Source organism: Corythoichthys intestinalis, chromosome 8, assembly GCF_030265065.1.
Source record: "Corythoichthys intestinalis isolate RoL2023-P3 chromosome 8, ASM3026506v1, whole genome shotgun sequence".
In the NCBI taxonomy this organism is placed as follows: Eukaryota; Metazoa; Chordata; class Actinopteri; order Syngnathiformes; family Syngnathidae; genus Corythoichthys; species Corythoichthys intestinalis.
The window spans coordinates 27,432,108-27,444,776 of NC_080402.1; the positions used below are offsets into that span (position 1 = coordinate 27,432,108).

Sequence of the window (12,669 nt, forward strand, 5' to 3'; positions counted from 1 at the left end):
GTCCCTTTTTTCAGAACACCATAACCTTCAAGTCCAAACTATTGTTTTCTTCACTGACCAATTATAATCAACATTTTGGACCCAAAACATGCTCAACGAACCGTTTTGAAGCTCGATGATATTTATTCAACTTGTTAGAATAAACATTCAACAGAAAAAAATGACTGGATAGTTTTATGTTTGATAATTCAACAGAAACAGCAGGTATGGTCATAGGCGTTTTCAGCCTTTACACATACTATGGTCATGGCGCATTGAGCCCCCGAACTACTTTTAATTTGTCCGTTTTACCCTGAAGACCCCCATTTACAGACACCGTGCAACCGCTTTTGTTTCAACCCAGCCATAAAAAAAAGAAGCCAAGTAATTTTATTATTCAAAATGTGTGTCATTTTTCGCTTAAAATCATTAATAGATGTCTAATATTTAGTTTAAAAAGAAAAAAAAAAAAACACTATAAAAATGTATTCACTCGCAAATTTGAAACTTTTACACAAATTACGTCACAATGAAAAAAATTGTGTCTGTAAATAAGTAACGGATATCTACCTCATAACTATCACTTAATTGAATTTTTTTTTTGTTCTTTGTCCTATTTTTCCCGATATTTTAGATAATTGATCCAAACAAAGAAATATTGGAAAACAAAACGTTTAAAAAGGTAAATATATGAAAAAGAAAATCTCGACCACTCCTTGATGTCTGCGATTTCTGCATCGCGACCCTTGTTATATTACCATGTTTCACCCGTAAAATCCCCCAAAAAATCCAGCTGTGGCCATTCACAGCTGTGTCTTGACACTTGATGATACATGCTACATGGAGTTTTTGGATCGAATCAAGGTAAGTATGCGATAATATCTCGTTGAAATCATGGCATCTTTAATTATACTCTCTCATGCTCCCACTTCGAGTTAGGGTTGAGGGGTTTAAAAAAATAAAAAATAAAAATTTAAATGCCCTCCTGTTCAAGAATTTTCTTCCCCCCAAAAATTGAGATTTTAAGCTTTCCAATTATGTATCTCACATTAATATAGGACAATTTTGAAATTTGACCAAATTGGGGGTCTCAGAGCTGAACTTCAAGTCACCTGAGTGTTTTCCACCATATACAAATTGAAAAGATTGATAGTGAGGGAAAAAAAAAATCAAATATAACATTGGAAAAAGTCATATCAGAAATAAACTAGTTCAGTTCACTTTTTTCAGGCATGTCACTGAGTTTCGTCCTGGAAAAGACACCTGACTACGTCACACAGCACACACTTCCAGGGAGTGTCATTTCTTTTTCCACCGTTTGCGCACCGCTGTCACTCTTCTCACTCGCCGACTCATCCGATGAAAAAAAACGACAAATCTGGCCAATCCTCTTCCTCGAGTTGATGAAATAATGCATTAGCTTGCGCTAAATTAAATTTTTGATTCATCCCACACATTTCACAAAGTGGCTCGCTATACCCAACCGGCCGTGGCTCACACTGGGATGGCACTGGAATATGTAGTTTTTCATTTTGCTTTCCGTTTTGAAAAAGGACAAAACATGATGGAAATATGTAGATAAACATGCAGCGTTTTATTGTTTACTTATGAGGGAAATCAAACTATAAAACGCAAATGACATTATTTCTCATTTTACTTGGTCGATTGACTTTAAGTAAAAACGAGAGTGAACCTCAACTTACACACTTTCAAATGAAACCAACCAGTGGCACATGGGTGATGTAATTACAACGGGACGAGGCTTCAAAGGTGACATCCGCGCACGACTTTTAAGGGTAAATATCCATTGTAGGTGTAAGACGAGGGAAGGCCTACTTATGCCTGGCCACATTTATTGACTGAGGTGGTGAAAAAAAGTTTATTGCTATAGCTCAGGAATTCAACACTGAATTGTTTGGTCTGCACACAATTTCAGCACTAATCTCAATTTCTGATTTATTTACAACTACTTCAAATCATCAAAATCACTTTATAGTTTTATTACTCTAAGTTCAGAACTACAAAATAAGTGCCAAGGTTTGCTGCATTAGAGAGGAAATTATATCTGAGGAATATTGCCAGTAATGACCTCGCAAAAGAAAGCAAATGACAAAAAGCTTCAATTATCATCATAAAATAGCCTTGTCAGTTGTGGTAAATTCATTGTAAAATATGCTGCGCAGGTATAAACAGTGAAGATGGCGAGTAAATGATTGATTCTTCAACACTGACAAGAAATTGAAAAATCTGATTATGCGTGCATATGTACATCTACACTTGATCATCTAGGACCCTCCGGCTTCTCAACCATTAAAACAAATGGACTATATATCACAACTGTATTTTATTATAACAAGGCATAGGGGTAAATCTTTTTTGCGTAATGCACACATTGGCATCTGAGAGATCATTTGGGTGGGACATAAAAAATGAAAAACGAGGAGAGGTAAATGGTTCAGTGGTTGTAAAAAGGCAACACAAATGTTACATTGCATTACTTTGATATCTCGTTCACTGCATTAAGACAAAGTCAATTCACGAGTGAGGTAATTTTCTTGATAGCCTCACTACTAAAACAAAGGAAATGGTGTGCGCTATTACGTTGTTGACGTTGAATAATGATTTTTGGTCATCTAATCCAACTTGTTTTCCAGCTCAGTGCAATGAACATTAGAAGCCAAATGATCATGGTTTCTGGCTTGATCCCACCTGCTTTGCAACACAAACCACACATACTGTAGGAGACTAGCTCTTGGCTTACATCACTGTCTGATTCTTATAAAAGCAAAACCTCATCGGTAGTTCTCAAAGAACTGCGTGTACATTTGCGTGTGAGCACTCACCATCATCACTGGCAGCCTGATGTTTAACTGCAGTGGGTACAGCCCTGGCCGTGGGTTTCCTGAGTGGGTGACGCCAGCTTTTCGTGGTCTTCTTTACCGACAAAGCGGGGTACTGGCGTGAACAGGAAGGTGGATGGTAATCAGTATAAATATACATTTTGTGTAAGAGGATTTCATAAAGGGACAGCTTAATAAAACACTTACAGCGCAAACCTCCCCTGGTTCCAAGCCTGATTCATCACACTCGTAGCTACTTGGATCACTTTCCTCCTCATCAGATGAGTCACTGCTACCCTCCTCGTTGGTACTGCTTTGCTGCTCTTCTTCCTCAAAATCAGATTCCTCTTCCTCCATATCAGACATTCCATCCTGCTTACATCCTGCCATTATCAGAGGTATTACAGCACCTGCTGAGGACTGTATTCGTCTTTCTGGCTCTCCCCTTAGAGAGAGGGCCCCATCGGATTCAAGATCATTTCCACAAAACTCATTTTCGTCAGCGGTAGTCCCTGATATGACTGAGGTGGGTTGAAGCTGAGCCCAAGTGAGAGGTCCAGCATCCTCCTCTGGGTTCTCACATTGTTCCTCTCCAGGGTTCTCCGGATATGTGACCTCTTTGCACTGGGATTCAGTCCACACAGTGTACGGTATAGAGTGATGGGTGAAGTCACATGGAGGTTCTGGTTGGAGGCTTTGAGTGAGCACAGCAGGGCACTGGGAGTTAAAGTTCCTCCAAATGCTGTTGGAGTCATATTTGGGCTCCATGTGTGGGATCTGGGATGCACAGTGCGCTTGAGAGTGGAGTTCTAATTCTGAGTAAGGGTGCTGTGGGACTGAAGGGGAGGAGAGATTATCGATTGATGTACCAGTCCCAAGATATTGAATGCCGCTTTGGCTTAATGCAACATCTGTTTGAGTTTGCTCTTTAGCGTTATCCCTTGTTGGTAACTCTGCGAGGCTGGAATGTTGCTCTTTTTGGAGTTCAACGCTCTGAGTAAGACTGTAGTTTGCTTCACTGTCTGTAATATTTCCAACTATTCTGTGCTTTTCAGTACCTTTTTCAGACATTAAAACACTGTCGTGTGTTTTGTGGATGTCATCGCTGGATTGATCAGCCACATCATTTTCTAACCTTGGTACTGAGTTGCTTTGAACATTATTTGAAGGATGTGAATGCCAGTCCTGGAATTGTTCTGTGCAAGAAGAATTTTTGGGAATCCTTGAATCAGACTCTTCCTGTTTCGTTCCATTGGAGGATGAAGTACCATCTAGCATCTCTCGCTGAAGTACAGGTGCAAACTGGTGGGTGAATGTACAAGATTTTGAGACGGCAGGAAGCCCATATTCAGCTGGGGTGAGGGAGGGCATCTCTTGGGTCAATACCGGGGGAAGAGGACTGATTCCAAATGTTTCTACTGGCTCTGGAGTGAGGTGTGGCATATCCACTAGATTCTTTTGTAGCAACGGAGGGCAAATGCTTTGTTCACAACTGCTTTTTTCTAACACACAGTCATGTTCTGGAGAGGAATGCGGGATAAATGGTGTGCAATTATCTCCCTCTAGTGGCTTCGGTTGTGTATCATCTACTTCTGTGGGACATTGCGGGTGGATACTTTTTTGGTCTAATGCGATTGATTTCTCTGGTGTCACAATTATGTTTGGACAAATTCCAGATGATTCGTCCTTGCTGCTGTTGGTGTTTGGTTCTGGACTTGAAGAGTTTCCTGTATTAAACAAGTCTGTTGTCTGAACATCAGAAGGAAGAAGACTTAAGTCCATCTCTTTCTCCGTGGAGGTGCTTAGTGTGCGGGAAAAGGTGTTGAGTGTGGTGGTCTCCATGGGAGGGTCAATGATAGGACAGTCCTGAGAATTTAAGAGGTCTTGAGGTTCGGGAGGGGAACATGTTGACATATTTATTCCTTGATGCATTTGAGATGGCTCAGACCAATTTCTGAGTCCTTCAGGAGTTCTATTATTAATCTCAGGCTTTGAGAGATCTTGATGATCACTACGAGCGTCAGACTCTGCCTTTAATCCGGCATTTGCTGGGGAGGAAGCGTGTGGACAGGAACTGGACTGAGAGTTTTGGAGATCCATGTTAGGCAAACTCAAAGTGTTGCCCTCTACCCGGTTTACTTTGACAACACACATTTGCCTGCAGCGACCTGTATATGGAGAGCAGGTTGCATGAAGTGTATCTGCAATTATGCTAATTGACACACAATATCAAGTACTGTGGAGACCGAAAATAAAAATAAAAATAATATTTTTTTTAAATTACCGGAAAGGTGCAAGGAGGTTTGGCTTTGTCTCGTCTCCCTTCCATGTTTTTCCTCATCATCCTCGGCTGAATTTTCTGATGTGCAGGGTGTTTCCTGGACAGGCCGTCGTACTTTGGGTCCAGGTGGCCCTTTCCTCTTGCCGCTGCAGAGAGAACTGTCATCTAGGCCAAGAGGTTCCTCTGTGGTTCTGAGACGTTTTAAGCGCATTCGAGAATGGCAGTTGCTGTTGGCAAGGAAAACGGTGTTTAAGAGGAGACATGACGTTCTACCACGATTTGGAATGTGTTGTCATAGATACTGTTTACGACAACAACAAAAAAGTCAACATTGTATAAAATGACAAAAGTAACAGTGAAGAGGGGAACAATACGTTTTATTGGAGGATTTTGCCCTGCACCGCCTCTGCAGCCAGCTTTGCAGCTCTGGTGTTGTACTGGGAGTGGCAAGTGTGTGGTCGATGGGAGCAGAATCCTTGCCAAGCATCCAGTTGGCATAACGATCAGGCTGAAACCTCTTTACAAAAGGCTCCATGGATATTTTGACCATATCCTTACTACATGTACACTACAGGTAGGAAAAGAAGAGCACACATCAATATTAGTAAATATAACAACACAAGACCAAACACAATTCAGTTGAATCTTTTTGTATTGAATTTCCTTAAACAGTGGACATCCCTCTTATAAATTTCCATGCCATCGGTCCAATTTTTGGGCGTTTGAATATACTGTACTGCACTACTATTATATCAAAATATTGTATAATTTCAGTCTTATATTACCCAACAGTTAAAAGTTAAAGTGCAGGTTTGTGTAGCAAACAGAGGGTTAAGAGTCGCGGGTTGTTCATTCAATGAACCAATGAAATTAATATATGAGAAGTCAAACGAGCTCTTGTGATTGGCCTTCTGTGGTACCCAGTGCTACGAATGCCTTTTGAACCACTTAAGCCCAAAATTTTGTACAATAATTACTTTTGTTTATAGAACAAATAGACAGCACTTGTGACTCCAAACAGCATTCTGTTATTCTGTAAAACTAGTCATTCCATTTCATTCATACAACTGTAGTTACATTAGTAAGTTTCACGATAATTTGTACAAACACAATTAGTACTTGCAACAATAACAATTACCATAGCACCAGATTTTTCTCTATGATTAGGCTTTGAGTATTTTTTTTAAACAAATCAAATGAAATACAGTGATACCTCGTTTTTCTCGGTTAATGGGGACCAGAACCCGCTGCAATAAGTGAAAAAAACGCGAAGAAGCACCCCCTCCCCTCCCCCCATACTTTTTTTTTTTTTTTGGTGTGTTCAATGTATTTATTCAGGATTAGCATACATACGAGACATATTTTTTCACTTTTTTTCCCCCAAAGTACAATTAAAAAAAAAACTCATATATATATATGTATATATACTGCAATTTTCACACTATTAGGCACACCTGACTAAAAGCCGCCACCCACCAAATTTGACACGAAAACAGCATTTGTTCATAGATAAGCCACACTGAACTATAAGCCGCAGCTGTCTTCACTGTATTATAAGTGTCTGTCATAAGACAAAATGAAACACCATGAAAATTTAAATGAACTAGCTCCAAAGCTACATTGCTTCAAGAAGCTTCATTTGGCCATCACTGCTCCCTTGGGGCGGATATCAACCTCTGCTGCCACCTGCCGTCACCACTGTCGTCCAACATGCCTCCTAGCATGCATTGCAGCGCTACAGATGTAAATAACAATCAAAATTCATGTTTTTTGCTCATTATTTCTTCAGTTACTGTTCTAGTTGTTTCATTAATTGCCAGTTATGGAATTTGGTAACACTTTTTTTGACAGCGGTGCCATAAAACTGTCATTAGACAATCATAATTATGACATGACACTGTCATGAGTATTAATGAATGCTTATAACAGATGTCATTTTGTGTTATTGGGGTAAATTATCTTACTTTTGAATGGATGTAAAATGGTAAATGGACAGTACTTATATAGCACATTTATCTGCATGGTTACCATGCCCAAAGCACTTTACATTAGCACACATTTATCCATTCACACACCAATGGGGCTGCTGCCATGCAAGGTGCCGTCAACCCATTGGAGGCAAATCAGGGTTCAGTGCCTTGCCCAAGGGCACTTCGACATTGGGCAGTCATAGCCTGGAATAGAACCACCGACCCTTCGGTCCAAGGACGACTCCAGCTACTAACTGCGCCACGGCCGCCCAAAGATTAAAACCGGACTATAAGCTGCATGATACAAAATGAAGGAAAAAAGTATCGGTTTATAGTCCGAAAATGACAGTATATATTAGTTTAATAAATAGTTTTTAAGCACTTCAAATGTAATAATTATGATGTTTTAAACATGTTACTGTCTCACTGAATTATTTTTTAAACAAGAATAAAGTAAAAAAAAAATGCTTGTCTTTATTAAATGCTTCATTGAGTGAGTCCACTCAAATCCGCTCAAGCTGCTCACTTACCATGAGTTGTCAGTTTCACAGTAACTGTTTAACAAGTAAAACCATGATTGACGCATGTGGCGCTTTGAAGTTTCGGTATCAAGGCATCTCTGGCAAGATCAAATCTTAACGTCTGTCAATCGTAGTTAACTTTAATAAGCAACTCCAGTGCATTGCCTTACCAAGAAAAGCGGCAGGAGCGAGAGACTTCGTGATCAGATCGGGACAGCTCTTCAAAATGCTGCATTTAAAAAAAGCCGCGATGGACTGAGGGCGCAAAGTTTGAAGCGCAAAGTAACTAGGGATCACTGTAATTCGATTAGTGCATGTTACTTTTACACCAAATTTACCTCCATAACCAAGAGTGGGTTATTTGTAAAATAATACTTTTTATAAACATAAAATTTGTATTCGCTTTTGCGGTTTCAAAATACTGTATTAATCAGAATGGTGCAATTAAGGATTATGAGGAAATGCAGTAATTGTGTTGAAATGTGACACATCAAACAATGCAGCACGATAGTAATCACAGCTGATTTGTAGGCCTGTCGCGATAAAAAATTTTAGTGTGCGATAATTTATTCAATAAAATATTGCGATATGCGATATTATTGCACCCCCCCAATTAAAAAAAATATATACAATAACACTGTGAGAATACAGTATATATTAATAGATCATGTAAACCCATTTTTAAATGCAATAAATGTTTACTCCTAAATTCAAAAATACTTTTTAGGAAATCACAACTAAAAACAATACACCATGCCTCTTTTAAGTAAAAGACAACAATATTAAAACTGCACAGAAACACAGAACAAATAAAATGTGTTTTTTAAGAAAAATAAAATTCCACTTAATAATTTAAGCATCTAAGCAAATGAAAACATTTCCCCTCATAGCTTCTGCTATGGCGTTCCATATGTAATACAGTGGTACCTCTACATACGAAGTTAATTCGTTCCAGGAGCTTGTTTGTAAGTCGAAATGGTCGTATGTCGAGCAGGATTTTCCCATAAGAATACATTATAATTCCAATAATTCGTTCCACAGCCCAAAAACCCACACTACATCCTTAATAAATACTGCTGTTACTATTGCAAATAGCAATTACAAAGAGCAAAACAAATAAAATATGAATAAAAATCAGAATAACAATAATACAGTACAGTACCTGTAATAATGTAACGAATTGGCTTCTAATGTGGCGGACTTTTTTTGCTGTACCTGAACGCACCGCGGGGCTGACAGTGAGCAGGACAGCGCTATTTTACTTTCTGTTTCGATCCTGGCGTCAACAGCAGTGGACACTCAGCGAGTTGATGGAATAAATGCTTTGAAACGTGACAAAGCTGGCGATTTCTTCGGCGATGTTACCACAATAAGAACTGTAACCTTAACTTATAAAGACTGGCGAACGGAGGGGGACCGCCGGCCGAGATCGGCATTCTACGACCCAGTTCATGGATGCACACACCATGCTTATATTTTGCCATCATTCACATCTTCATTTCATTGGTAAGCGTCACCTTTTCTGTTTTTTTCTCCACCTGCACTAAACTAAAAACAGAACTAAAAAGCATTTTGCGTAGTTGGTAACTAGGAAGCCGAACTTTTAAAAGCACGTCAGCCGCACGCGCGCACGCAGGTGCACTCGAGGCGATAAATCGCAGCGGAAAAATTATCGCCTTCATTTTTATTTACCGTGCGATAAATGGAATTATTGCATATTGCGACAGGCTTACTGATTTGTTACCTGTGTGGCATTCTTTCCATATTCTATCCATCGAATGGTTGCAAAATTGGTTGACTCAGCACAATTAAAACCATGGTTGAAGCCGGCATGATAGCCATAAGGGAAGGTGATCATGAACTCTCCAGCCTCCTGCGTAATCTGAAAGTTTTCATTTGAGAGTGGGAAACAGTTCAGAGTACTAGTAAATACAGTACTTTGTCTTTTTAATAAGAAATGAAAGGAAATAATAAATACAAGAATGAAAGTAAGCCTCTGCCAATATCTACAGTAGGCACGGCACATTTCAGTGGCAGAAAAAGCCGTTTTCTTAAAGTAGAAAAAAAATGAATTTTAATGTCAAGAAAAGAGTGACACTGAGGGTAAATTTCACCTTATCAAAGGGAATGCCATACTTCTTTAGTACAAAGGGGGAGATTAGAGTCATCTTGTGACGGAGAAAAGCCTCACATCCCTTGAAGCTATTAGGAAAGAAACCTGACAACACACACAGAGGCGCAGAAAATTAAGTCTTTAGTCACTAAAGACCTTCAATTTAAAAAGAAAATAAGGTCGGAACATTTTCGAACACGTACAATTTAAATTGACATTTGGATTTGAGAAGCTTTTTTTTTTTTTTTTTTTTAATAATTGGAGTGAGCAAATCTCTTTCCAAATGATCCAATATACTGGCATTCCAATATAATCCTGAAACTGTTTTTCAATTAATTGCCTTTGACACTTCATCTATAAACCAAATTAAAATTTACCAGTAGCCAAACGTTCCAGTCTCTTCCCATGCTCTGGTGGGATAGCATACCTGTTAAGTGTTAGGTAAAAGAGAGAGAGAGAATTACTTTCATTCGTAACACTGTCCATATATATTAATTGTTATAGCTTGTGTGTGGTGCAGACAAGAGAGAGAGATCTTGTAAATTCAAGACTGCCATCTAGTGGAAAATAATTGACAAATGTAGGGAGAGGTTCCCCAACTTATTTAAAACAGCACGGCCCAAAAGGTATCCAGTGAGAAAGAACGGGATGAGAAGAGTGGGGCTGAATTCTTTAATATTTACATCACCCTTCTGTAGGTATGTTGGATAGCCATCGTTATATGACTTTTAACCTTCAGAGCTTTTAACATTCAGAGCTGTGACGCAGTAAACAACATCACAGGAATCTGGGTGCAAGTAAAACGTCTCCATCCTAGGATAATCAAGTACAAAGATGTGATGTGTAAGTGTATACAGTGTCTTGCAAAAGTATTCGGCCCCCTTGAACCTTGCAACCTTTCGCCACATTTCAGGCTTCAAACAAAGATATAAAATTTTAATTTTTTGTCAAGAATCAACAACAAGTGGGACACAATCGTGAAGTGGAACAAAATTTATTGGATAATTTAAACTTTTTTAACAAATAAAAAACTGAAAAGTGGGGCGTGCAATATTATTCGGCCCCCTTGCGTTAATACTTTGTAGCGCCACCTTTTGCTCCAATTACAGCTGCAAGTCGCTTGGGGTATGTTTCTATCAGTTTTGCACATCGAGAGACTGACATTCTTGCCCATTCTTCCTTGCAAAACAGCTCGAGCTCAGTGAGGTTGGATGGAGAGTGTTTGTGAACAGCAGTCTTCAGCTCTTTCCACAGATTCTCGATTGGATTCAGGTCTGGACTTTGACTTGGCCATTCTAACACCTGGATACGTTTATTTTTTAACCATTCCATTGTAGATTTGGCTTTATGTTTTGGATCATTGTCCTGTTGGAAGATAAATCTCCGTCCCAGTCTCAGGTCTTGTGCAGATACCAACAGGTTTTCTTCCAGAATCTTCCTGTATTTGGCTGCATCCATCTTCCCGTCAATTTTAACCATCGTCCCTGTCCCTGCTGAAGAAAAGCAGGCCCAAACCATGATGCTGCCACCACCATGTTTGACAGTGGGGATGGTGTGTTCAGGGTGATGAGCTGTGTTGCTTTTACGCCAAACATATCGTTTTGCATTGTGGCCAAAAAGTTCCATTTTGGTTTCATTTGACCAGAGCACCTTCTTCCACATGTTTGGTGTGTCTCCCAGGTGGCTTGTGGCAAGCTTTAAACGAGACTTTTTATGGATATCTTTGAGAAATGGCTTTCTTCTTGCCACTCTCCCATAAAGGCCAGATTTGTGCAGTGTACGACTGATTGTTGTCCTATGGACAGACTCTCCCACCTCAGCTGTAGATCTGTGCAGTTCATCCAGAGTGATCATGGGCCTCTTGGCTACATCTCTGATCAGTTTTCTCCTTGTTTGAGAAGAAAGTTTGGAAGGACGGCCGGGTCTTGGTAGATTTGCAGTGGTCTGATGCTCCTTCCATTTCAATATGATGGCTTGCACAGTGCTCCTTGAGATGTTTAAAGCTTGGAAAATCTTTTTGTATCCAAATCCGGCTTTAAACTTCTCCACAACAGTATCTCGGACCTGCCTGGTGTGTTCCTTGGTTTTCATAATGCTCTCTGCACTTTAAACAGAACCCTGAGACTATCACAGAGCAGGTGCATTTATACGGAGACTTGATTACACACAGGTGGATTCTATTTATCATCATCGGTCATTTAGGACAACATTGGATCATTCAGAGATCCTCACTGAACTTCTGGAGTGAGTTTGCTGCACTGAAAGTAAAGGGGCCGAATAATATTGCACGCCCCACTTTTCAGTTTTTTATTTGTTAAAAAAGTTTAAAGTATCCAATAAATGTTGTTCCACTTCACGATTGTGTCCCACTTGTTGTTGATTCTTGACAAAAAAATTAAATTTCATATCTTTATGTTTGAAGCCTGAAATGTGGCGAAAGGTTGCAAGATTCAAGGGGGCCGAATACTTTTGCAAGGCACTGTATCTGTGGCCATTACACTAATCCCTGGACAGTTGGAGCACTGACTTTACCATAGGTTGACAAGACGTTCCCACAAACATTGCGCCACGCCTTCCCGTTGGGGGCCGACCCAGACAGTGATTTGATCGAGGATTCAAGGTAATTATTATATAAAATAGCCCCATGTCTACACTTAGAAACGTTGTGGGAAAAAAATGCATGGAAAAACTTAGCCTAACTTTAGCTCGAAATACACAGCTCAAAGAAATAAAGGGAATACTAACGTAACACATTGTAGATTTAAATGAATGAAATATTTTTATTAAATACTTTGTTCGTTCCATAGTTGAATGTGCTGACAATAAAATCACAAAAAAATTATCAATGAAAATCAAATGTATCAACCCATGGAGGTCTAGATTTGGAGTTATGCTCAAAATGAAAGTGGAAAAAAACACTATAGGCCGATTCAACTTTCATGTAAACAAGTCAAAATGAGGCACA

The 12,669-nt window shown here is 39.4% G+C and overlaps 1 protein-coding gene across 3 annotated transcripts in view; it reads right to left on the bottom strand.

Moving 5' to 3' along the window:
• The window catches only part of kdm4c (lysine (K)-specific demethylase 4C), a 57,261-nt gene that overhangs the window by 30,133 nt on the left and 14,459 nt on the right, over window positions 1–12,669 (bottom strand). For all 3 annotated transcript variants that reach the window (XM_057843804.1, XM_057843803.1, XM_057843805.1), the window contains exons 6-12: window positions 10,082–10,131; window positions 9,706–9,809; window positions 9,336–9,473; window positions 5,475–5,668; window positions 5,104–5,327; window positions 3,027–4,987; window positions 2,823–2,934 (exon numbers count right to left, since the gene is read on the bottom strand). In XM_057843804.1, coding sequence (XP_057699787.1) covers window positions 2,823–2,934; window positions 3,027–4,987; window positions 5,104–5,327; window positions 5,475–5,668; window positions 9,336–9,473; window positions 9,706–9,809; window positions 10,082–10,131 — 2,783 coding nt within the window. The remainder of the gene's footprint in view (window positions 1–2,822; window positions 2,935–3,026; window positions 4,988–5,103; window positions 5,328–5,474; window positions 5,669–9,335; window positions 9,474–9,705; window positions 9,810–10,081; window positions 10,132–12,669) is intronic.